The 25,326-nt window shown below is 40.5% G+C and overlaps 1 protein-coding gene across 2 annotated transcripts in view; it reads left to right on the top strand.

The window, feature by feature from the left end:
- Positions 1-25,326, top strand: part of KCNQ1 (potassium voltage-gated channel subfamily Q member 1) — a 329,005-nt gene that overhangs the window by 37,455 nt on the left and 266,224 nt on the right. For both annotated transcript variants that reach the window (XM_030950000.1, XM_030949999.1), the window contains exon 2: positions 2,912-3,002. In XM_030950000.1, coding sequence (XP_030805860.1) covers positions 2,912-3,002 — 91 coding nt within the window. The remainder of the gene's footprint in view (positions 1-2,911; positions 3,003-25,326) is intronic.

Below are 25,326 nucleotides of genomic sequence, written 5' to 3'. Positions count from 1 at the left end.
CTCCTGCAACTGTGGTTTGTGACTGACTCCTGTGGACTTGTCTGCTGCCTAGGCAGTAACTGGGGATCTGTGTTCCACTTCTGACTGAAGAAAGAGGACATAACTGTCAAAAAAGGGAAAGGGAAAAAAAAAAGGTGCCAAACTTCCTGGTTTTTATTTTACTGGTGCCTCACTCCCTTCGCATACTTCAGAGGTGGAGAAGGGAGCCACTAATACCAAAACAAAAACAAAGCTGAGTTTTGGAAGGCAACAAACAGTAGGCTTATACCACAGGAGGAGGACACCATGTGTGTTTGTTTAATGTCTTAATTTTGCACCTTCTGTTCCTTACGTGCAATTGATCTGAGCAAAACAGCAATGCCAGTGTAACAGGGTGAGTAGCTCAGCTGTGGTGCTCTGCTGGCACCTTGTGGGTGTCATCTCTCCCGTGCCAAAGGAGCAGACATGAAGCAGCAGTACCTGACCAAACATCTTTGTTTTGCTTGGCATAATGTGTACTTGTGGTTATGAAGGTTTCATGCATCAGCCTGGAAAGAGTCAGCAGTGAATTGTAAGAGCTTCTCTGGGGGTGAAAAAAAAATTAGTAGGACTGAAATGGGTCCATGTGCATGAAAAGCCATAAAAGTAGGCAGGTAGTGGGGTGAGTGGCTCTTGATGCACTTCTTACCTCAGCCATAAATTTCTCTAATAGGAGCAAGCAAAGAGGTTTGGCAAACGATTGACCCCAAGTTTATCTTTTTGTCACTTTGGCACATGAACTTTCAACTTTAATGCTTATTAGGTTTTGTGTTTGTTCAGGAAAGGGACAGGGACGGGATCGTCTTTGCTTTGGTTGCCCCCTTGTGGTTTCTTGTGCGGAGTTAAACATTCTAACGTGCCTACTGCTATTAAGGGGTGTAGTAAATGTGAAGTGGTACTGCTCATCCCTTGCAAACGTTGTTTGCTTTGAACTGCTAATTCTGTGTATGTTGGACTTTGAATGCAGAGAGCCTCAGCTGTCTCTGTGCAGCTGACTCCATTTATGTTCACATTGTCATGTGTATTGCTCTTATGCAATTGTGAGAATATTGCAGACAGAAGGGCTGGATACTTAGGGAACATTTATGTTATGTTTCAAATGACTGACTCACCTTTGCATTCTCCTGCCTTGTCTGCACAGCTCACTTGTGCTTAAGAATGCCCAAAGGCAGAGAAATATAGGGTAAAATGAGAAGCCTTAAGAGATGAAACAAACATCCAAATATTTATGTTTTGCTTAGGTAAAGTATATTTTTATATGGGTACTTGTATTGATATGTGATAATGTCTATCCTAATAATTTCTTTATCTATTTGATTTTTGTGCCTAATTAGCTACAAACTTTATTATTTAGTAGCACAATCTCAAAGCTGGACTCTATAATCTCAAAGGTCAGATTTGGTCTGAAAGGTCTTTTCCAACCTTAATATTTCTGTGGTTCTGCCATCATTTTTTGTGTGTGCTTTGGACTTGCATATGCTGTATCATAAAGCAATCATTGTGGGGTGTAGCTTATATGTCAGCCTTAACACTGTTTTGTTTTCTTGAGTGCTTGGTCTTTCAAAAGATTAAAAGATTCACCCAAAGAAGTGCTCACTTCTATGAATAAAGGTGGAGGCTCTGGATGACTTCAGCTGAGCTATGCCAATCTTATGTCCTGTTTTAATACTTCTCTTGAGTTCAGTTTTATTCATTATGTCAATTCTCTTTTGTTGTGGGTTTGTTTTTTTTTTTTGAGTTAAAAAATAGTTAACTGTTTTAGAGATGCCTAACAGGATGGGTGATTTAGTTATTGAATTTTGCAGCAAGTTTCAGTTGAGTACAAAGGATTGGTGTTGCTTGTCTCAACAGAATTGTGAGAAATAGCCCTAACAACTAACGTTGTGTTTAACAAGTGGATGTTTTCATTCTTGCTGATTGCTCATGTTGTGTTTTTCAAAGAAACATGTAGTCCTTTGGGAGCTGAAAGCTGCCTATGGCTAGTGTGTAGTGCATGGCATCCAGTCTGGGTGCTACATGGATTTCTTCCCAGGTGTGGTACATCCTTTAGGGGAAGCAGCGGTCCTGTGGGGTGGGGGCACAGCTGAAGCTGCTGAGGGAAGGGCTTTGAAGGTAGAGGCTGCAGGGCTGAGCAGCCTTGCTCCCCACATGGGGGAAGAGGATTTCTGGGAGGTTGCAGACAGCTGGGCTGTTTCCATGGCTGTCCCAAATCTTATGTTGGAAACCAAGACACCCTCCCTAAGGACAAATGTGTCTGCCCCATCCCTGGAAGTGTTCAAGGCCAGCCTGCGTGGGGCTCTGATCAGCCTGGTTTAGGGATAGGTGACTGCCCACTGCAGGGGTTTGGAATTAGGTGGAATCAGACCTAGGCTGTTTTTCAAATGCCAAATGTCAGGCTTCATTTATTTGGGGTCTTTTAGGGATCAATTATAAAAGACAGTATATCACAGCCTATTAAACTTTGGCTTAGCTGTAGTTTTTTTCTCCACCCAGTTTATTGGGCTTTGGATCAGCAAGAAGGCAAATATTTGAAACCTGTTTGGGGGTTGTGTGGTGATTCAGCCAAAGTAGTCCTCAAAATGGGAGAGAGCAAGGAATGTTCTTTCCATGAGGGGCCAGGAAACAGCAAATCTTAGAGGCAGGCTAAAGCTCGTTTTACCTTATGGTTTCATTTGATAATGTCCAACCCCAAACCTCAGTGTCTGAAAAGAAATAAACTATCCAACAGGAATCAGGATTGTGCAACACTTACCAGCTGTGTTTAGGGATAATCTAATACCAATGACATTTCGCTGTAAACAGATGATTTGTGATGGTATAATTATCTATTCTCCCCATAGGTTATTACAGTGCAGTACAATTTTTTAATTGTCTAATTTCTTTTCATTTGCAGCTTCCTTATTGTGCTGATATGCCTTATCTTCAGTGTGCTTTCTACAATTGAGCAGTATGCAGCTCTTGCTACAGGGACACTATTTTGGATGGTATGTACGTGGACATTAATGTGATTGATGTGTGTTTGTTCTCAATGTACAAATTCTGGTCTCCTGAGCTAACACCATATCAAACAAAATGCTCCTTGTGGTTTAATTGACAAGAGACTTTTCTGCTTTTCCCTAACGAGTCTGCAAAGCTACAGAAATTCCAAAAGTCGTGGTAACCCAAAAATGAAGTGGTACCCTCTATGGCCTATACTGAGGACACCTGTGGTGTGTCCAACACATACAGTTATTCTAATTAAGCTTGAAACCCTCCTATTGCTTGGGTTAATACTTTTTCAGCTGTACTGAAGACCAGACGCCTGGCCACAGCAAGGGAAAAAAGTATGTGGAAGTCCTTTCATTTAGTTGGTGTCATATCTAGCTTTGTTTCAAAAGTGGAAAACTCGTGTCCATTGACTTTAAGACAACTTGCTGTACCTGTCTTATGCTCTTTCCCTTCAGTAGAGAAAGCACAGTCACTATGGTTATAGTATACCAGTGCTGCAGCATAGATGTATGAACAAATGCCTCAGCAGTAATTGTGTCCTGCCAGCTTAGATTTCATTGAAGAGCCTTAGTTTTGAGGTTGGAGAGGCATGATTTTAAACATCCAAACTTTTAATGAATTTGTTGTACCTCACTAGTGGGGTACCCCCTGCTAAATAATTGATTTCTTGTTTATAAAGAAATAACCATTGTTTATAAATAAATGACCATTATTTAACTTGTGGAAACACTGTCACTATATAGAGAAAATGCTAACTAGCAATTTAAATGTTTGTTCAAAACAGGTATTGTAGCAATGCCTCAGTAATATCATTAAGTGTATTACCACTATTCACATGAAAAAGTTCACTTAAGACCCCCATAAATTCTAATAATTTTTGTCTATTTATCTATTAAATATGCCAAGGTTCTTTACCTAATATGAATGCTGTAAGAATAAGAATATGGCATATCAAATTTAGTGTCAATCATACTATTTCTGCATTAAGTGCTTTCATTTCTGTATATTATTTTTAACTTGTAAGATATTTGAACTCCTAGGTGTAACATAGCTAGTGCCAGCTAAGAGCATCTATACATTTATTTCTGCATTCAGTACAATTTTTTTTGGAATTTGGAATTTTTTTCTTTTTGGAATTTGGAATTTCCTCTTTTGTACAGATTTAATTTGTTTTGGGTTTTTTAAATCTATAACTAGTAGGGTTTTTTATCCATAACTTCTGCCAATGTCTGTGATTAATTTAACTCCTGGTAATGCCTCACTCACCTTTGCAATATATCATAATATTTGACATGCGTGTTGTCTTAGTGAAACAACTTCTAGTGACAACATAACTAGTAAGGTTTCATTCTCTGCCCCCACCCTGTGAAATCATGGAGCTTGTTTTGGTTTGTTCATTCTGTGTTCGGTGTGTGTTGTCTGTATCTGACAGTGCAAAGTGCATGCAAAGCATTCAGGATCACACACAGAGTGTGGCATATCCAGTGTTGTGTATTTCTACTGTTCTGTGTTATCATCCTCTCTAAGCAATGAGGGAATTGGGGAATGATGTATCAGTGTTCCTGTTCTACATAGTGAGAAAAACTGTGGTTAATTTCTAAAATTGAAATCCTACTTGCATGAGTTTCACAGGAAATGAACAGTTGTCTGTTTGTTCAATATTGGCAGAGGCTGATGCTGTTTTCTTAAAGGATTAACTGTGGTAACTTTCATGAAACCTGTGGGGATTATGGGAAGCCATCTATCCAAAGCAGTAGATGGGCTAATGTGCTCTCTGCTCTATCCAGTTTCAGTGGGACTTTCCAAGGAGTTGTGGCATCTTGAAACACAAACATAAATCTCAGAATCTCACTCCTGTTGGCATCTACCCAGTGAAATTTTATTCTCCTATTCTTAAGACATTTTTCTTTGACTTTAAGGTAGTCAACTACCTTAAAGTCAAAGGAGTTGTTTTACTTTTGTTTACTTTACAAGTTGTCAAAAGTAGGTGTAACCAAATTGTTAGGGGGAGATTTAATCACAGAGGGCTGGTTGCAGAGAGACTGCAAAATGATAAGAAGGAAGTAAAACCAAGTGTAACAGCATGTAGGGATTAAGGCACAAAACTGTAAAAGACCGAGTGCAAGCTTCCAAACCGAATGGTGCTGTAAGGAGAAATGAAAGCTTAGGAGAGTGCTCTTTCTACTGCTCTGCAGTAGGAATTAATTAGTTTTTTTGTGTCTGCAGAAAGATTTTTAATTATTTGACAGTAATGATTTTCATTTGGAGCCGGACAATTCAAGTAGGAAACGTTGTCAGTGTAGGTGAGCAAAGGAAGGCAAGCAATTTGATTGGCAAAATAATATTAAACGAGACAGAGCTCAAAGGGGCGGCAGAGTACCAGCAGCCTACCAGGAGTATGGGAATCCTGGAGATGGCTTTTGCTTGGGCTTAACTGAGAATGAAGGAACTTTGGCCGTGTAAGAGTTTGTGGTCTGAGACCTCAAGAAACCTCATGAAACTGGAGTTGCATGGCACTGAAAATATGCATTGGGAAAAGTACAGAATCTCTTCCTCCTGACTGGAAAACTAATTAAACAAGACTATTAAAAGCACTCAGAATTAATAGCTATACTGCTTTATTTCCTCTAAATAGCCAAAGTATTTAGCTGTGACCCTGTAAAAGATCTGAGCACCTGCATAATTTCAGCAGGTAGTCTTTTTGAAAGCAGGGAGCCTGGTCACATTGAAGTTACAGATAGAAGCTGTATGCCCTTTTTCATGAAGAAGAAATTTCATGCTTTACTAATATAGTCATACAAGATATTACAATAATATGAAAATAAAAGCTATACAAGTTGTTGAGTTTATATGTTGTGGCAGTTTGAGTTCAAAACTGGGTGGAAAAACCAGTTTTGTGTAGCATATTAAAAATATATTATTTTGCAATATATCAAAATATATGAATTTATTTTATTCTGGAGCTGCTTGTCTTAAAATCTCACCTCCCTCTAGCACAGCATGAAACAAAAGATGTTATGCTATCAATAATTTCAAAGCATTAAAAAACACTTCTGTTTCTCCTAAAAGGAAGAAAAACACAAGCTTAGCATTGGAAAAATAAACAGGGGCAAGTTTATATGTGTTCCAAGTGGTGTTCCAGATTTAGACAAAAAGCTTACAATTAGCCGCTGAATCTTTCTCTACTTGTCACCACACTTCACGAGGCAAAGAGCCTTGATGAAAGCTATACCTAAATGCAGTTGTAATGGGAGATTAGGAGAGAATTGGCCTTTTGTTCGTTTCCAGAATGCAGTGAAAACTGTTTAAATTTGCATGTGTTTATTTTCTCTCTTTTTTTTTTTTTTTTCACTAGATGGTGCTATCGGAGGGGGTTTGACTCCAGTTACTCGCTGGCACTTGCCCAGCGTGAGCTGGAGTCTGAGCCAAGGCTGTGAAAGCATCATCATTTTGAAGAGCTCTGTGTACGCTTGGCCCGTGTCAAACAGTGGTGCGGGAGAGCTTTTGCCATGACTCATAAAGAGAATGTGGTATATCAGGGTAAAAATTGATTCTGAGACTACAATGTCTAAACTATAGAAAAAAGTAGTGCAGAGATGTATGTTCCCAGAGAGGCCATATTTTTCTTTTATTTTCATAAGCAAGGATTTTATGGTGCCAGAACACAGCAGAATGCTGTTATCTCAGCATGATCTAAGAAAATCCAAGTGCCTGATCCAAGGGGATTAAATATTCTGCTGAACCAGGGGATATTTGGTGTGCCTGAAAAAGCTATTTTCTGGTAGGAATCTCATTTCAATATTGATTCCTGCCAAATAAAAAAAAGAAGAAAAAGCTGTGTTTTTATGATGAAAGTATAAACTCTTTCCAGCTTTCTGTTTTAAGTTCCTCTTCTACTTTAGCATTCTTCTTACTGAAGAGATTAAACAATATTTAAACTTTAAAAAATACAAATTAAGATAAAAAGGCCATATTTTTGGTTTATTAACATTTACTTTATTGGCATTGAAATTATTCCTGCACTTCTGAGAAACTGGTGCAGAGTCTAGGCCCATAGGAAATCTAGTTTATATTGCTTTTTTAATATAATGTTTTGTTTTGAGTGTAAAACTTGGCTTTTGTTTGCTGGAGTTTGTTGTGGGTCTTCTGAGAGAGAAAAACACCTACAGCTTTTGCTTCGGAAGGTGGTCTTCACAGAGAATACACAGTTCAAGGGGGTTCCAGCAGTTTTCTTTCCGGATAATATCCCTTGCTTAAGAAGGCCAAAATGCAGACTCACCATCTGCATTGGTGCATTTTCATCCTCTTGAAAAATTAATTTAATATCTGTAAAGGTGCCTGGTGACAGCTCTACAGATTAATCTAGTCTACAGACTCTGAAGAGCAGCTGTAGCTGAGAAAGTTGAAAAATTTGTCCGTGCAGCCTCAGCAATGTCCCCTGGTCTGACCCAAAGTGAGACCAGCTGGTGTAGAAGATGTGTCTAGTGGATTTATGGTCTTTAATCTTTTTCCTTTGTTGGACCTGCAGAAAGACCTGTCCAGGGAGTCACTCACTGCAGCCTTTCCTTTCTGTCACTCCTCTGACAGCTGATGTGGAGAATCTCAGCTTTCAGTCCAAGCTGGCTTCTTTACATTTTAGTTTGTAGGCACAATGCCAGCTGTGAGCGATTTGGAGGCTCAGAAAACATGATTAGAAATTAAAATTGCCCTCCCCGCTTTTAATGAGGCAACAGTATGAGGAGTAGCTGGAGCAGGGACCTTCCCCTGAATGTGCACCCAGGTGTTTCTGGCTGCAGTTCAGCCCCTGGTTGTGATGTTCATGGCTGAGCTGTGCTGGCAGATAACGTGAGGGCTTCTAATCTGCCTCCCTGCAAAATCAGCTGCCTTGGTTTGAAAGGTTGCTGGTCGTAAGATCTTAACTTGTTCCAGCTGTTCTCAAAGCAATCCCTTGACAACTCCCCTGGCCTGCAGAAGAGAGTTATGCACTTAATGTAAATGTGATGTTAAAAGGATTTAATTCATTTGGTTCAGAAGGTTGAGTGAACATGCTTAAATTCTGCGTTATGTCCATTCTGAGCAGGTCAAAGGGAGCCAAATCAGATGCTCCTAAAGTGGAAATAAGGCTGTCTGTTCGGGACAGCTGAACCAATTTCATTAAATGGGTGCTTTCTTATTTAAAAGAAAAAAAAATAAAAAGGCCTCTTGCTATGGTTTGGTGTAGATGAAATCTGAGTTAGGGAGGAATGAAGAGGTGATATGGAATGAAAGCATGCTAAGACCAGTAAGGGAGAGATGAGCTGGTTTTGTTTAGACATGTGCTAAAAATCAAAACGTTGTAGAAGGGCTGGAGTTTCCATTTAAGATCTGCAGAGGGCAGCATTGGCCCGCGCTGTGTTCTCCTGGGGCGGCTGCTTCTGACCTTGGATGGTGTCCTCTACTAGATAAAAATATATTTTGGAAGAAGTGAACTCTTAATAAAGAAATGTTTTTCCACATGGGATTGGGGAATTTTATACGAGTAATTAGCAATCATAATTTGTGGAGAGAGAGATGGGAGAAAAGGGCTGTGCAAACATTGGTGCCAGAGAAAACTCTGGCTGCTTTGTGGTGGAGCCTCAAAATTCATGCAGTTTGGTCTACTTTATTGCTCATCATGTGGATGCCTTTAAAAAAAAAAAGAGAACAATTAATGCTTTCAGTGAAATGAATTGGGCAAGTGTTTGCATGGAGGAGAAAGAAAAAGTTCTTAAACTTGTTAAAACACAGAAAGACTTCCAATATGTTACGCCCTGCCAGGTACACTCTTGGTATTATTAGATGTTTCCTATTCAGCTGGGATAAAAGAAAAAGTTTATTTTTCAAAATTTCTCTAGTGTTACCACCATGAGTGGCCTTTAGATATATATGATAAGAATAAGCAGCAGTTTGTACAGAAACAAACCTACATCTCTTTTTACATATATCCATACATTTCACTAGAAGGTCCACATTGTGGTTTGAATTCTTATTTTAGTCTGCTACAATGGAGTGCCTTGGATGTAGAAAATTGATTACTTCTGCCTTTTCTATGACGTTTGAAAAGAAAAATCTCTTTCTCTGGGATTTCTTTACCTGGAGTTGTGTGGTGGCATAACTGAACATTGCCATTTAAAATAAAGTTTGCGTTTACATCACTGTGCATGAAGGAATGTAGCGCTTATCCCCATTGGGATGCGGTGGCTGTGAAGCACCTGGCATTTTTTGGGACTCGGACTCTGAAGACTGGGATGGGCTCTGGGCAGAGGGACTCCCCCGAGCTCAAGGTGGGGCTGGTGACAGATTGTGGCCAGCACAGGCACCGGTGATGGATGGGTGCCGTCTGCTGGCTGCTTGGGGGCCCGCGGGATCTGACACGGGCATCTCCCTCCCTGGCAGCCCGGGGGCTCTGCCAGACTCCAAAATGAGCAGGGTGCCACGATGTCCTTCTGCGCAGGGCGAGCAGCCCAGCTTGTCAGGCATGAGCTGCAGCAATGGGAAAGTTTTCAGGAAACACTGTTTTTAAAGTGTATGAGGATTTTGATAAGGAAGAGATATGTTCTCTGGAGTTATTAGTTTTTCACCTGTTCTCAAGAGCTCATATGTGCCTTCATAATTCACACAGTGGTTTGTTTCTTTGTTTTTAAGAACGGGTACACTCCAATAAATTGTGTTCAAAGGTGCAGAAAAGAAAATGCCATCACTGAAAATGGCATGTTTCATTCACAATTACATTTATTATTCACTTTTGTCAAGGTTCCTACTTAAGGGTTAAATTTTGACTGAACTTTCCTGGGGTATAAATTCATATCAAACTTGGAACATCAGCTTGGTAAACTCCAAAAGAAGCATAGTAAATATATTTTTGAAATTATACATATTTCTTGCTATTTATTATTTTGGTAAACAAGCAGAGAAATACAAATTCCATCTAGGGGAAAAAAAAATTAAAACTGTGGAATACTGGTGCATGCTATAGCCAAGCAGTGAAAAGAAAGATTTTTAAATTTAGGGTTTATCTGGATTAGTGTGTAATGTTTGCAGTGACAGGTGTTTCCTTTATGCTTTGCCCAAATGTCTGGAAAGTAGTTTGTCATTAAGTGCTACATTCAGTGTGTATCTCAATTTCAGTATAACTGGAGGGTCCCTGGCTTTGTTAGGTCCTTGTTTTCACATCTGACCTCAGCCAGCTGGAGTCTATTGTTTTAAGCGCAGTGTAACAGCTGACATAACATAACGGATATCAAGCCCAAAAACTGAAACAGGGCCCTGAACTGAGGGAAAGGGAGAAGCTGGGAGGAGAGGCAGGGGCAAAACTAGCTTCATGATTCAAAGTGGGAGTTGCTGGCTTGTTTTCCCAGGGGGAATTAGCTAGGAAATAATGGGATGAGTCTGTTGAAGTTCTATTTGCAATTGATTACATATGATAGACTACTGAGACAGGTTTGAATTTGCCAGCTGTCACTTGCTGGTGGCTCCTGAATGGCTTTAAGTGGCCCTTGGTAGGCAGAACTGGAATCAGCTCTGCAGGTGTGGTGTAACTGTAGCGCAGAAAAGCAGCGAGTGCCAGTGCCTAAGAAGAAAGGAGCTTCCAGGAGTTAGTCGAGAGAAAGTAACTTAAATTGAGTGTATTAAGAACTTTATTTTGCAATGTTGGGTTAAGTGGGTTTAATTAACTGGCTAAAACCCCAAAATCAACTGGACTTCTTGGTGGCTTTCTTTTTCTTGGCAGTTTCTAAAGTAAACTCCTATGAGTTTATTTTCTAAAAAGCTTCATTATTTTGTTTCTTGACTTCTGTATTTGACTGGAGCAGAGTGCATCTCGGCACGGAGGTCTAACTGCTCTTGGAAGGACAATGAGTAAATGAACATCCTCTTAGAAATTTGCCAGGCTATGAAAACAGTGACAAAATATCTGGCTTTGCGCACAGATAGAGAACAACAACATGGGAGAATACCCTTATTTCTTCATATGTATTTATGTATATGCTTCTTTACATATGTATTTATATTTAGAATGTTTCCTTTTTCATCAGTAATTTGAAGAAAAAAGTACTTCTAGCTGGATTTAATTTGTATTGAGTAGAGTCTCTGGCAGTTTTACCCTACTGAGAGTTTATTCCATGGCTTTAGATGAGGGCCTGATGCCTTGCCTTCCAGGGGGGAAAAAAGGCAAGACTGTATGCTGGTTTTTTTCTTAAATGTATATGTGCAGAGGCAACTAAATTATGTTCTACGTTTTTAAGTGAAGTTTTTATGGCACAAGACTTGCAGTTGTGCAGTGTGTTTAACTTTGTGTGTATGAGTCGTCATCATGACTTCAGTGGAGCTTCCTGTGTGCATAAATATTAACAGGATCAGGATGTAATAGGAAAGATTTCTTCAACAGAGTCTGCTTGTACTTAGGGGTAACCTAGGAAGCATGAGTTTGATTTATGTAACTGCAAACTGTATTTATCTCACATTTAATGTTTTAAACGTATTTTTATCTAATTTACTTTTATTTTGTTGGTATAAAAAATGTCATCATGACTGAAGCATGAGTTGTGTTAAACTTGTCTTGCACAAAGGGTTTCTAGGATTGCTCCCGTTGAGGCCCAATTCTACTTTATCTCAGTAATCAGAAAGGCCTTGTGAAAGTGTATTAGAGCTGTTGATTCAGTGGCTAGTAGTATTTAGCATGGGCATTTGCGTTTTATCTCAGCTTATAAAAGAAATGAATATAATTGTGGAGCTCAGAACGTGGTGTTTGTACTGAGCTGCTGGAGAAGTCTGGATACCCCAGGGAGCTGCCACGTGCTGCATTTTCCTTTCCATGCTGGTGGCGTGTCCCGTGCCTTGGGAGCAAACAAGGGTGGGTGCCCGTGTGCCCTGGCAGCCACAGCAGCCAGAGGCTCTGCAGCAGAGTGAGTTCTGTAGTCTTCTGAGGGACCATATATTATATACAGATCACAAATATTGGGATAAATGTCCTAAAATCTCTGCACTGCTCAGCTATCCCCGCTGGTCACTGATTTCAGGGACCTGTACCTTAGTGCATTGCTTACATCAGATATTTCCACCTAACCCATGCACCAGGAGTATATTTTTAAGATGTTGGGGAACCCAGAGCTGTTACTGGTGCTCAGAAACAGCCAGACTTTGAAGTACTAACAAAATAACCAAAATGCCTGTTTTCACACCCAGTCTGTGAAAGTAAGCTATGTGCTGCCTCACTTTGATGGTTTCCCTTATGCTAATCACACTGAGGCTGGCCTCTTTTTTTCCTCCAGCATGTTGTTAACATCCTTATTTGGGCACCTTTCAGAAACTCTCCTTTTTGCTGTTGTTTCTGTCAGTTTGACAGGATGTGTTCACACGTGGAACGCATGCAGAAGGAGTTGATTTACTTGTCCTTTATCCCTCTGCAGCTGTTCCCCAGATCAAGGTGAGAAAGGGTGTCTGCTGTGGAGGTGATTTGTCTGTTCCCTGCAGCATGGGTGGGTACAATGCATTTAGGTGCTGTTTTGGCTGCAGCACTGCAGACCAGTTTTTAGTTGGATTGCGTGTGTGTGATGACTGACCTCCATCTGGCCCACAGGCAGGGAGCTTGACAGCTACCTTCTAGGAGCTGCTCCAAGTCATTGATTTAGTATTTGGAGCTCAGAACGAGTTATACTCAGTGGCCAAGGCTGGGGGAAAGGGAGGAGAGAAAATTAAATATTTACCAATCTTACTTCTGCAATGCCTTACGAACACGAGTGTGCTTAACCTTGCAGCGTTCTTGGGAGGTGAATACTAGCAGTTTTATGTGTAAAATCGGGTGATCCATAGCTTTTCCACTCTAAGCTGGCTTTGTGAGATAAATCCTTCAGAGAACCCAGGCTGCACTTTCAAGAGGGGGTTTCAGCCTACATGAACTGGCACTGCCACCTGAAGAAATGATCCTGCTGCTCCATTCCTTCTGCCAACACAAGCATTTATGTAGCTCTGTTGTCAATTGCCTTGGAGAATCCAGATGGGTTCAAATTAACCTTTTTTTTGGCCAGATGAGATTGCTTCTTTTGGCAACAGTTCTGCCTTAAACTGTTTGTGGAACTGTAGAGTAAGATTTGTTAGGTTTTGATAGTTAAAAGTGTGATGGAAACTTTATCTGCAACACAATTTACAAGCAGATTCATGTGTTATTCTTCTGAGAAAGGACATTATTGTTGTTTCCATTACAGCCCTGCCTGAAAGATTGAGTACAACACCTAGTACAGTGTGGAGCCACATGCTCGAAAAGATAGCTCCTACCCTCATAGGTTTTGCAGCCCCAACAAAGTGGTTGAAAATGTAAAGGGAAGGAAGTTCTGAGTGGGCTCTTGCACAGCCAGGCACTGCGGCAGAGAAAACACGACGTCCACAAGTGCCAACTTTGGCCTGCTCCAAGCATTCTGGTTGAGTGATGGGCCTTAGCAGTCACAACACTGAAAAGGAAAATATATTGAACTTCTTGTCTCATTTCTTAACTTAGAACTGTGAAGGTTTTGGTTTGGTGTTTCTTTTGTCCCCCAGAAGCTGAGATTTTGGCCCTTATTTTACACACTGAAGCTTGTGCCTCTGATGTATTGATTTGACTGAATAATTAATTAAGTAGCATTTTATGTTTACTTTTCATCTGTTTTGCTGCAGGACAGCAACCCTGACAGCTGATTAAGGCCAACTTGGCTGAGATTAAGTTTATCCTACAGGTCTAGACCTGCCTACCATAATCCAGAGCTGGTTATTGAACCTGAGTTGGCAGCTGGGCCATCTCTACAAACAAAAGCTGTTTTGTTCAAGCTCAGGTAGAACAGGCAGGGTGCAGGTAGGTTTGCAGATGCATGTCTCTCTGCAAATCTTAAGAAGCAGTCATCTGCTAGCTCCTTGCTGCAGGCCCTCTGTGGGATTTACCACTGCCCAGAGCTGGACTGGACTGTGTTCACTTTCATGGTCTGCTGCAGTGCCCAGCTGCCTCAGAAAGCCTTTTTTATTTTTGCCACCAAAGATGGTTAAACCTACTGTGGAGGTAACAAAGAGGGCAAAGAGCACTTCCACAACAGGTTACTGTTGTTCAGCTCTGTGGGTGGTAATCTCCAAGATGAGAAGTGCAGGAATGAGCAGCAGGGTGGGGCAGTATCTTCAATCTCTTTCTGTCTTTGAAGTGATGGTAGGCACGTGGTTGCACATGTCAGTGTAGCCTAGTCCCACAGGGTATAATTGTACTATTATGTCATTGTAATTATTAATACAATAACAGGCACATTTGGGGTTGAATTAGTGCAATTTTTTTGATAAAAAGGGAAAAAAAAATACCCATGCAACCAAGCCCCAACTCCCACATATCTCTACACAGAATACTTAAATGTGTGTGTAGAATAGTCTTAAAACAGCAACTTACCTTATAGATTCCTAACATGTGTTTCTATATATATTAATATATATCTAAAAATTTTAAAACGCTCCTTGGATATGAGTGGGATTTTTCAGATGCAATGACACGTGTTTTCATACTCACATGTTAGGATTCAGCTCATTAGTGAAACAGTTAAATATTTAACCACTGTGAGTCATACACCTTTTTAAAGCAAACAGAGTTGAAAAGGATTTAAAGAAATAATTCTTCCCTTACTCCTAATTCTGAACAGTTTTAGGAAGTTATCTCATCCACAAGGAAAAAAACATCAAGAAAATTAGGGGCAGGGTTCTGACTATACAAGTCAACTTTACTGTGGTATGTGCTTGCAAATACATTTGTGATACTTTAGGTAAGGTGGAGGCAATAGATCTGGGATCTTGTAAACCTTTTAAGCAGCAGAAGTTTGCAGCAGTAATTGAAATTAATAACTTTGTAAACAGAGACCTGTATTTATATTTTGGCAACAGAACTAGGAAACTCCATGCTACAATGTAGAAAAAATGCTTTCAAGTAGTATAGCAATAATGTGAAATTTTCTTTCCTCTTCTTAATTGATTATGTCAGGTTAATGGCCGATGAGTCAGAGGTGAGAAGCTCAGCCATGCATCAAGTCACACAAAAATGCACACTGTGCCCATTCTGTCGAACAATTCCCAAAACAAACAGGCAGTCTGTCAATCTTTACTTTGTCAAGGTCAACAAATCATGGTACTGAAATGCTAGTGAAGACATTAAGAGAAATTCTGGTTAGGAGAATCTCCTGTTTCATGAGTTGATTTGACTTTTGGAAAGCAGTGGAACTCTGGTTTCTAAGTGTTCAGACACAAGGGACTGTTAGCTTTCAAGTCCCAAGCAGCTCCATTTATTTTGTAGCTTATGTGCAGGGTTGTTTCTGTCTTTAAAACCAAACCAAGTCATATCTTCATGGACATGTAATGAGCAGCCCAGAAAGCAGCTGGGCTCTGGGCAGCAGGTCGAGGGAGGGATCCTGTCCCTCTGCTCTATTCTGGTGAGAGCTCACCTGCAGTGCTGCACCCAGCTCTCACCCAGCACAGGAAGGGCATGGACCTGTGGGAATGAGTCCAAGAAGGTGGTCAGAGCACCTTCCCTAGGAGGAAAAGCTGAGAATTAGCTTTATTTAGTCTGGAAAAGAGAAGGCTTGGGGTGACCTAATTGTGGCCTTCCAGTACCTAAAGGGAGACTACAGGAAAGATGGAAAGAGACTTTTCTCAAGAGCATATAATGGCAGGACAAGGAGGAATGGCCTCCAGCTGAAAGAGAGTAGGTTTAAATTGGATATTAGGAAGGAATTCTTTACTGTGAGGGTGGTGAGGCACTGGCACAGGTTGCCCAGGGAAGCTGTGGATGCCCCATCCCTGGAAGTGTTCAAGGTCAAGCTGCATGGAGCTCTGAGCAACCTGGTCTAGTGAAAGGAGTCCCTGCCCATGGCAGGCAGGTTGGAAAGAGATAATCTTTAATGTCCCATCCAACCCAAACTATTCTGTGATTCTCTGATCTGTGCCCCAACTGCTGATTTCTTCTGATTTTGTGTCTGTAATTAGCTTTTACTTGGAAAGAAGAGACTAGTGTTTGTAAATATAGAGGGTAAGGAGTTTGCTTTTGGTCATTTTCTCCCTGCAGCATTGCTAGTGCTTTTTGTTAGGAAAAGGGGAATCAGTGATTATTCAGAAAAATATCCTCTGGCACTTAAAATCTCTATTAAGTAGAGTCAGATAATAGTTTTTTTTTTTTAAATGTAACAACTCTTCAGCTCTGTAGTTCCTGTAGATTTCCCACAAATGTGTGGATTATTGCTACTTACATCTGGTATGGTGAACATCTGGAAAATAGTAGGTGAGAAGTGGGATGTTCTGCTGCTGTGCCTCTTGGAACATAGAATGGAATAAAAGTGCAGGAGGGCATAACAAATAGTCTTGGTATTAGATGGAGAAACATTGGTTCATTATGGAGAAAAGAAGGAGGCAAGCAGGAGAAGCATTTCTGATGACAGTTACCTGAGAAACCTGAGTTGTGTGTTCCTTGAAACAGCTGTTTCTTTCTCCTTGCTTCCTCTTTTGGTGAGGCATTGGTAACAGGTATTTAAACAAAGTTGGTAACAGGTATTTAATTCTTCCTACTATTTAAGGGAGATGTTGAGTTAGAGCTCTTTCACTTCAGCAAAACTGTTTGCTTTAAAGAGTTGGTGGAAGGTGGTGGATTCTGTCAGTGCAACCTTTCATGCAAAGGTGTGAGAAGCGGAGGAAGAAATGTCAGGTGGCTTGGATGAGGGATGCAATGTCACTTCTGTTTATCAGTTATCTCTTGGAAAAGGGACTTCTTGAGTATTATAATTTCTTAATGAATTGCAAATTTTCTTGTGGAACTGTATCTTCCATCATTCTTTCCCTAGCTTGAACTTAAAAATCATTGTTGACTGAAGCAGTCTACAAGGCATGGAGAATCCAAGTACACAGAAAGCCAATGTCAATTAAAATTTGGGGGAGCTTGTATTGCCTTCCTGAAGTGCATCTAGGCTCTCATGCACAGTACAACTTTGCTTGCCTGTCAGCTTTTTTAAATTAAAATGTATTTTAATCACTTCTATATAAATATTAATCCCAACCCTTATCTTAAAAGGCTCCAGGACCCAAGGTATTGTGAACATTTTAAAACAAAAATGAAAATTGAACCAGGGTGGGGAATTCTTTAGAACTGCTACTGTTTTTCTTACTTATTATTAGTCCTAGATATAAGGCTGAAAACAATCAGTAAAAATCCTGAGAAATATTTTCAGTTTGTATCTTTTCATTTGTTTTATTTCCTAGTAAGATGCTTTTCACATGCTGTGGGAGCAGGAAGAAAAACAATGGCATCTGACTGACCAGCAATAGCAGAAGTGATATACAGAACAAAGAAGGCTTCTTATTTGTAACCTCTTAGGTTTTTATTCATCTCAATTCATAACAGAGGAAATCAATAATTTTCAGTTGCTTTGGTAAAGTAGTATTAGGTCAAAATCAAGCAGTTCTTTTAACAAATGAGCTTACTGTAATGTTCCTGGATGAAAGGCTAAAGTTTCAAAGCAGTGTGCTTTTTTACTTTGATTTATTTATTGTCAGTAGCTTATCAGGCCTTTGTTTGAATTGTTTGCCATTGTGGGCAGCCAGAAATCGAACTTTATGTAATATAATCTATCTGTCACTTAGTATCAGTTCCCCAACAGTGATGCTAACACATTCAGACTTTAGCATCTGGACCTCGCACTTGAGTTTTCAGCCACGAGGTAGGGTCTAATGTTTCAGTGCTTCCATGTAGTCCCTTCCTGGCTATTTCCCATCTGTGTGTGGCTGTCCCACTTCCCTAGGGGTCAGTCACTAGTGCTGCCAATGTCACCAGACAAGCCTTTTCCCAAGAGAAATTTTGTTTAAACTGTATCACATGTTAAACTGTGCCAGACTACTGGATTCATTGTCTTCACGTCAAAAGTCAGGAAAATGATAGTACAGCAGAAAGTTGTGGGATTATGCTTGAGCATGTCTCTAAGATAAATATATAGCTTTTTATTTCATGGGCCAGTTCCAAAAAAAGCAGTTCTCCAGTCTCCTTTAATGATTTAAAGAAGAAAGGCCAAAGTATGGAAAGATAAGATGTGATTGCAGGAAAGACAAAGAACAAGCATTAGAATCTACAGCTGGGTTCTCACCCTCCCTGACAAAGTCAGTTCTTGAAAGAAAAATCTGTAATAGTTAATGTACTAAGTGTTATTAGAATTTGCAATCTGCCTTGTACCTCCTGCAGAGCCTTTATGGCTCCCAGGCTTTTCTGGGAATGTGCCTGTACTCAATTCACGCTGTTCTAGCTGGAGAATACCTTGCAAGAAAGCAGGCAAGCCTGTCCTTGAGCAAGAGAAAAATTCATACCCTTCCTGGGCTTCCTGTGAGCTTTGAAGAACATGCTTCTGTGATTGCTGCACCTATTTCATGTGCTCCTGGTGGTGCCTGGGAGCTGGCTGTAAATGAGGGTCCCTATGTGCTTTGGGCCCAAATATAGTATGGAGAGTTAAGTATTGAAGGGTAAAAGCAGTAGGAGGCTGGACTGACTGGAGGACACTTCCCCAGATCCATGCTCATTTTGTAAATCACAAATTATCTGTTGGCACTAATGACAGAAGTCCAAACCATCAAGCAAACAGGATATCTCTTCTCATACACCCTCCCTCTGTTTTCTTCTGTGGATTGGCTGCTTAGTTTAGGTATTAATTCAGAAGTTGGGAAGCTCCACTAGAGCCAATGAGCAGGAAGCTTAGCCCAGAGCAATACCTCCTCTGTCTCTTGAGCAAGTAGCAGCGAGGGAATGAAACTTCCCTCAAAACATCTGGCAGAGCTAAGCTGTGCCAGGACAGGCTTCCTCCCCCAGGGAAGGTGACTGACTCCTAGGGTGGGGCCAGATCAAAAGGAAGGTGCAGGGAAACGGAAACAGGGGTGAAAAGGGATGCCAGAATGTTTAAAACATAGCTGCTGCATCTGTCTAGTGGTCTAGCTCCTGCTTGTGAAATAAATTTCATGAAAGATGCACTTATTTATGTTAGCCTGTGATATGTAGGTCTAGACCAACTGGCATGTTTTAAGAGTTTGGGAAAGAAATGGAGACCAAGGTATTTTGCTTGCACTTTTTTGCTTTAAGGTAATTTAGTCTAAAAATCTTCGAAGTAAAATAAACATTGCCTTTTAAGTAGCTGAAGGCATTTACTGTGTTTGCAAAGACCTTTGCTCTTTGCAGTCTGGTTTGAGGAGATTTGGTTTTGTCTAGAAGAAAGAAAAATATTTGTGAGCTTCCTTTTGATTCCTGGACTGCTACTTCTATATGTGAGGTGGAATTGTACAAAACTTCATTTTACTATTACTCCAAAGGAGAGCTACACTGCTAGTGGAGGGGTCTGGAAAAGCTGCACGAAACTGTTTCTTTCAGGATTTGATTTGAAGAATGGTGGGTTGTATTTGTTTTGATTGCCCTCCCTGTAGTGCTGCTGCTTGGATTTGCACTAAGAGTGGGCTTGATGGGGTGCTCTTTAGAGAGGTGACCCTCATGAGCCTGAACAGGTGACCGCCTCTGGTCAGGAGCTGTCCCTGAAAGTCTCGTGTATGACGGACAGGAGCTGTCCCTGAAAGTCTCATATGTGATGGTCAGGAGCTGTCCCTGAAAGTCTCACGTGTGAGCCCACATGACATTTGGAGCACCTTTCAGATCTTTGAAACATTCAGTGATCCTGCACTGTGAAGTCTGTGTTCATCTGGTGTGATAAACTTCGCTGACAGGGACAGATTTATTATTAGCAGTGGAAACCAAGTAAAACATGACAAACCTTGAAGTCAGATGAAAAGTAGCATTTTTAGCTAATTTTGTTATAATCCTCCCTGCCGGCTGCACCATGAAGATATGTGGACTGGACCAGTCCTGAAAATGGAATTGTAAGCCCTAAATGTCAATGCTTGCCACACTATTGTTAAATTTAGTATATACAGAGGTTTCACTTGTAATTTAAATGGTGAGCTACAGATGCTTGTTTCCCTCCTTGAATGGGAAGGGTTTTTAAATCCAGGTTTGGTTCCTACTGGTTATATTTTTCAGAGCAATCAAAATAAAGTTGTGGCCTTTTGTGGAGCTTTGTAATTCACAGAACTATTGATCTTATCCAGTTCAGTGCAGCATTGCTGCTGATTCAGAGTAAAGAACTCTGGTTTTGTCTTTCTACACAATAAATGTGTAAAGGACAGAAACAATGTGTGATGAACTGGCCACAGCCCCCATTCCTGGGGTTCCCCTGCCCCTCTGGCAGGGAAGAGGCAGAGAATTTGAGTGTGAGGTTCAGCCTTGGAAAAAGGGGGGGTGGCTGGAAAGTGTTTCAAGATTTGGTTTTATTTCTCATTATCTTTCTCTGATTTGATTGGTAATGAATTAAACTGATTTCCCCAAGTGCAGTCTGTTCTGCCCAAGACAGTAACTGGTGATTGATCTCTCCCTGTCCTTATCTTGACCCATGAACCTTATATTTTCTCTCTCCTGGCCAGCTAAGGAAGGGAGTGGCTTTGATGGTATCTAGCCAGGGTGTACCCCTATAAAGGGTGTACACCCCTATGTAGTAAAGTCAGAAAGCACCTTGAAGTGTGAGAATGTGATTCTGGTAAACAGATAAACACACCAGATTAAAAACCAACCCAACCCCTCTTAAAAGACTTGACTTCAAGGAAGACAACCTGCACAGTAGCCAACAAAACCTACTCTGATGTAAAATGCTTAATTTTCTGGTAATAAAATAATAAAGTAAAAATTTTAAGTGCATTTAAATAGTATTTGCCAAATAGCAACGACCACACATGAGTTTTTCTACTGTCTTGTGAATTATTTATCATGGAAAATACTTAGATCCTGGTTTTGCCACTAAATCTTTCAAAGGAAAAGAAAATCACACAGCAAAGGTTTGTGTATATGAGCGAATTTTGCTTGCTTATGTTGTTAGAGCTTGATTTTGCTCTTTGAATGTAAGGTTATGTTTAAAAGCTGCATTCTTCTGGCATCTACTGAGGTTATGTTCTTCAGAACTCTTTATATGGGCTAAAATAAGCACTAGTAGTTAAACAAATATGGTACAGTGAAAGCAAATGCTTTGATCAAGTATTGTTGACAAATGTACTGTTCCAGAAAGCTTTAAATAACATGTTTTATTTCTGTCTTGCTGTAGTACATGGCATTAGATGAATCAAAACAGGTGGATTTTAAAAGTTATATGTATGTTTTAGAACCTGGTGGTTAATCAAGAATTAGAGTAGTGCAATGTTTCTGTCTTCTATTAAGTGCATTTCAACACACATTTGGCAATAAATACATCATTTAGGTACATAACCAAACACTTAATTGAAGGAAAAGTTCAAGATAAGTTATGACATTGCCTAAACTTTTGCATGTATCTTGAACAGAGCTACTTATTGCTGTTTGGACAGAGATTTCAGCTTTGGGTGGTGTTTATGGTGTCTGGAGCACCTGTGCACTGCAACTTTCCACAGGGGAATAATGAAGACTTAGCTACAAGAGCCTCAAACTGCAGGTTGTCTTCCTAATATTTGTGAGATGCTGTCATGTTGTTGGTCACATCTGCAGTTGTAATGTCTGTAGTGATTATTATTGAAAACAGGGTGCCTTTTGGACAGAGAAAGACATAACTGTTGATTTTAAACTCATTGAAACCCTTACTGTCATATATATACGTTAAGGAGATTTCCTGTGCCAAAAACGTAGAGCTGCGATCTGCTGGATACAAACTACTTGATGAATTGGCACAAAAAGTGACAAGTTAGCAGTAGCAGCTTTTAAATATGTATTGCACCGCAAAACATAATGCCTAAAAATGAAAAATCTCTCTGAATTTTTGGGGAGTTTGAGATCTGAGCTGTATAAATGTGAGAAGGGATCCTAAGGTGCTGATTTTCACTGTGGTGGATATTTTTATGAAAAAGAAACTGTTGAACCAGAATCTATGAGATGGTTTCTGTTGAATATCAGTGGAGCCAAAAATTCACCTGCTCTTCCCCTGGGTCTGATTTGTTCCCCTAAGAGGTGGGAGACAGTTATCTGCAGTGGTTCCTTGGCTTCTGCAGCTGTTCAGAGTCTGAATCATTAGCTTGAACATTTGTTGGTCTCAGATTAACTTCATGCAGTAGAATGAGAAGTCTGTGAAGTGTTGGCATACACTCTTTACTTTTATCCCTGCTGTTGGACCTGGCAGAAAATCAGTGCATTTACCTCACAGCAGTATGGCAAAGCTCTTTCTTGGTGTGACTTGGTTTATTTTTTGTGTTTCTACCTCATAGCTTTCAGGAACCTGAATGCTGCTTTTGCTTGAAGCTCAAGTATGAGCTCACACCAATTAACCTGAGGCTGAGATGTCAAAAGTAGGGCCTCAGTCTTTTTGCAGACGCCCCTCTCCTGCACAGATTTATGGATGGAACCAAGGGGGTTCCAGCTGAGAGCAGATGTCAGTTTAAATGTCAGTTGACATATGTCTTGTCACTACCATCTCTCTGACAGTTTATGCTTAAACAAATCCAGCTTTTTCACAGGTGTGCAAATTTTGCTCATAGTGCTTATCAGTTTAGAAGATAGGGCTTTTTAAACCACTGAAATATTTCAAAATGAAGACTTTTTCTCAGGATATAATGCTTATTTATAGCTGTTGTGTAACTATATCAGTAAAATACTACTAAAAAATGCCATGCCTTGTTATGTACCCCCTGATCTCAGGGTCCTAAACATCTTAAGGAGAGCTGATGAACTTGCTTGTTTTTCTGATTTAAATGAAGTATTGTGCTTTCAAAGCATGATGAAGCAAACAGATTTGATACCTCATTCTTCTTTGTTGGATGCAGATGTATTTTATTAAATATACACAGTTCTGTACTGCCACTGCAGTGCAGTGTCTGTATTGTACACTTGGAAAGGAGGATAGGCATGGTTATGATGTAGTGTCCAAATACCATTTCATTGTGGCATTTTTCTAGCAAAATTGCTTTGAAATAGAACAAAAAAATTATCCGTTTACTTCTGTGAAATATAAGTTTCAGGAGTGTCATGATCGTCTCTGGGAAAACTAGCTTTTGGAGTTTAAGTGAAAACCTCTCCTAAAATGGGTTTAGTTGCAGCACTGGTATACTTGGGGGTTCATTGAAAGCCTTTTTCAGTGTCATGCAGACTGACTGCTTTCCCTTCTTTATTGCTTTACGTTTTTTCAGAGTTAAGTGATCTTTGGTCTCGGGCGTCTGTCCGTAATCCTTTGCTGTGACAGGGCTGTGGGGGCAGCTACCTGAACGTAATGAGCAAACTCACCATGAAGTGGAAATTGCCGTGTAGATAAGGTCTAGGGAAATTGGGTTTAAATGAAGAAAGCAATAAAATGTAATCTCCCAGGAGATCTGAAAGGAAATCAGATTGCACCACCTGATTTAGGGAGGAAACACTGATTTTTGCTGATGTAGTTTTTCTGCTTTTGCTTACCCTACGTGTCACCGTACAGTCGTGTCTGTAACTGCAACACTAAGGAAAAAAGATGTGTACGTGTTTTTTGCTGATAAAGCCCCACATATAAGTCCCTATGTGCCTACAAGTTCTTCGTTACAGTGCTGTCCCTCAGCACAAGCCACAGGGTGGCTGTTACATTCATTGGTTAAACTCCTGAAATGTTGTTCTTGGAGTGCCTGCCACTACAGGCTGTCCACAGCAAAAAGGAGAGACATTTTCCTCACTTGTAATTTAAAATAGGAAAAATGTCCAGCCCTGTTCTTCAGTAGAATGCAAAGGAAAATGTTGTTAGGAATCTTGTGGGCAGGTTGAGATTTGGAGTTTTTTTCCTCCTCAGCTAACCTTGGAGGACCAGGAATGGTTGCCCCCTCATCTGTAATTTCTTTGTTATCCTAACTCTTTGCTTAACCCTCAAGGCAGGTTAATGCCTTTCAGCTTCACCCTTGTCTGATACCTGAACTGGGGACACAAAAACCACTCTGCAAAATATACCTGGTGATGCTGTCTGGTAGGGCTGCTGTGACAGGAAGGCAAGGAGGAGACTGGCTGCTCTCTGTGTCCTGCTGTGGGCTGAGCATGCCCTTATTGTTATTTCTGGATGTGCTGATTCAGCGTGGCAGCGGTGTGTAATACATACAAAATATGAGTGGCTACATATGTCAGATTGAAAAGTAAACAGGTCAGAGTGTGTCCTCTGATGTGTATTTATAGCACACTGACATCAGCAGGAGTTATGTACATCTGAAGGCAGATTCAGCCTGTGCAATAAGTGCAGAAAAGCGTGCCTCAAGCCAAAGCGGCGTATCGTATGTTTCAGTGAATATCACTTCTAACTGTTCTTATATATACCATACTTACATTGTATATCTAACATCAGTGATTAGAGCCTGTTAGGTATAAATGTGGTGACAAGCTGTACCTTTCTGGAGTTGCTTAAGAGTTACAAATAGGCATGACTGAGTAGTTGAAGGACATTGAATTAAACATGCTTGAATTAATAGGGTAATGATTGGTGCTGCTCAGAGCTATAAAATAAACACTAGCTGGAGCTCTGTGCTATGTGGCAACCAGATCGAGCCATGGGGTTGCTGAAGTATTCTGAAATGACTCAAACTTTAAGTGAGAGAGATAATCCTAAGAAAGCTCTCTACGTAGCCTCCCTGTGCAGTTAATGTTTTAAACCCCCCTTTGGCTTGTTGTTATGACTTCAAAGATACTCTAAAGCCTTTGTTAAATTGATCATTAACTCTGCAATGTTATAATTAGACACTTGAACTTGGCTGCATTCAAAAAGAAAATGCAAGAATGAAAATCCTGACCAGCGTTGTTTCTCTGCAGCTCATCAGCATGGTCAGAGAAGGATTAAAGTTCCACAGGAGTTAAAAAGCAATAGGGATTGAAGGCATTAACCAGCCTTGCAGGATTGATAGGGAGCCATTAATCCACAAAGTTTTTCTTTGAAAGTATGGAGCGAGAATAATGTCAGGAACCTGAAATGGGTTTCTGCTGGAGATTTACATTTAAGCTCATAAAGCATTCTGATGGGAACGTCGGGCTGGAAGCGTGTGTTGGGGAATCCTTAAGTTTGCAGCCCAGCAATTGAGCACGTTACAGCCATCAGCTGAGCGCTGCCACCGACCCCTTCCGAGGCTGCAAAGCCAGCAGAGGAAGCCCCGGAGGCGGCTTTGAACAATAGCAGCGAGCCCAAGCAGCGCTGGGAAGATTGAGGGTGGCTGGAGGCTGCGGTTAAAGTTTATGAGGTCTGAGGCTGGGAGAAGCTCAGCCCTACGTCTCCCACTTTCTTTCCTCAGTCTCTC

Source organism: Camarhynchus parvulus, chromosome 5 (assembly GCF_901933205.1).
Source record: "Camarhynchus parvulus chromosome 5, STF_HiC, whole genome shotgun sequence".
NCBI classification, from domain to species: domain Eukaryota; kingdom Metazoa; phylum Chordata; class Aves; order Passeriformes; family Thraupidae; genus Camarhynchus; species Camarhynchus parvulus.
Note: the sequence above shows the minus strand (reverse complement) of the source record. Positions and strands in the feature narration are given on the sequence as shown.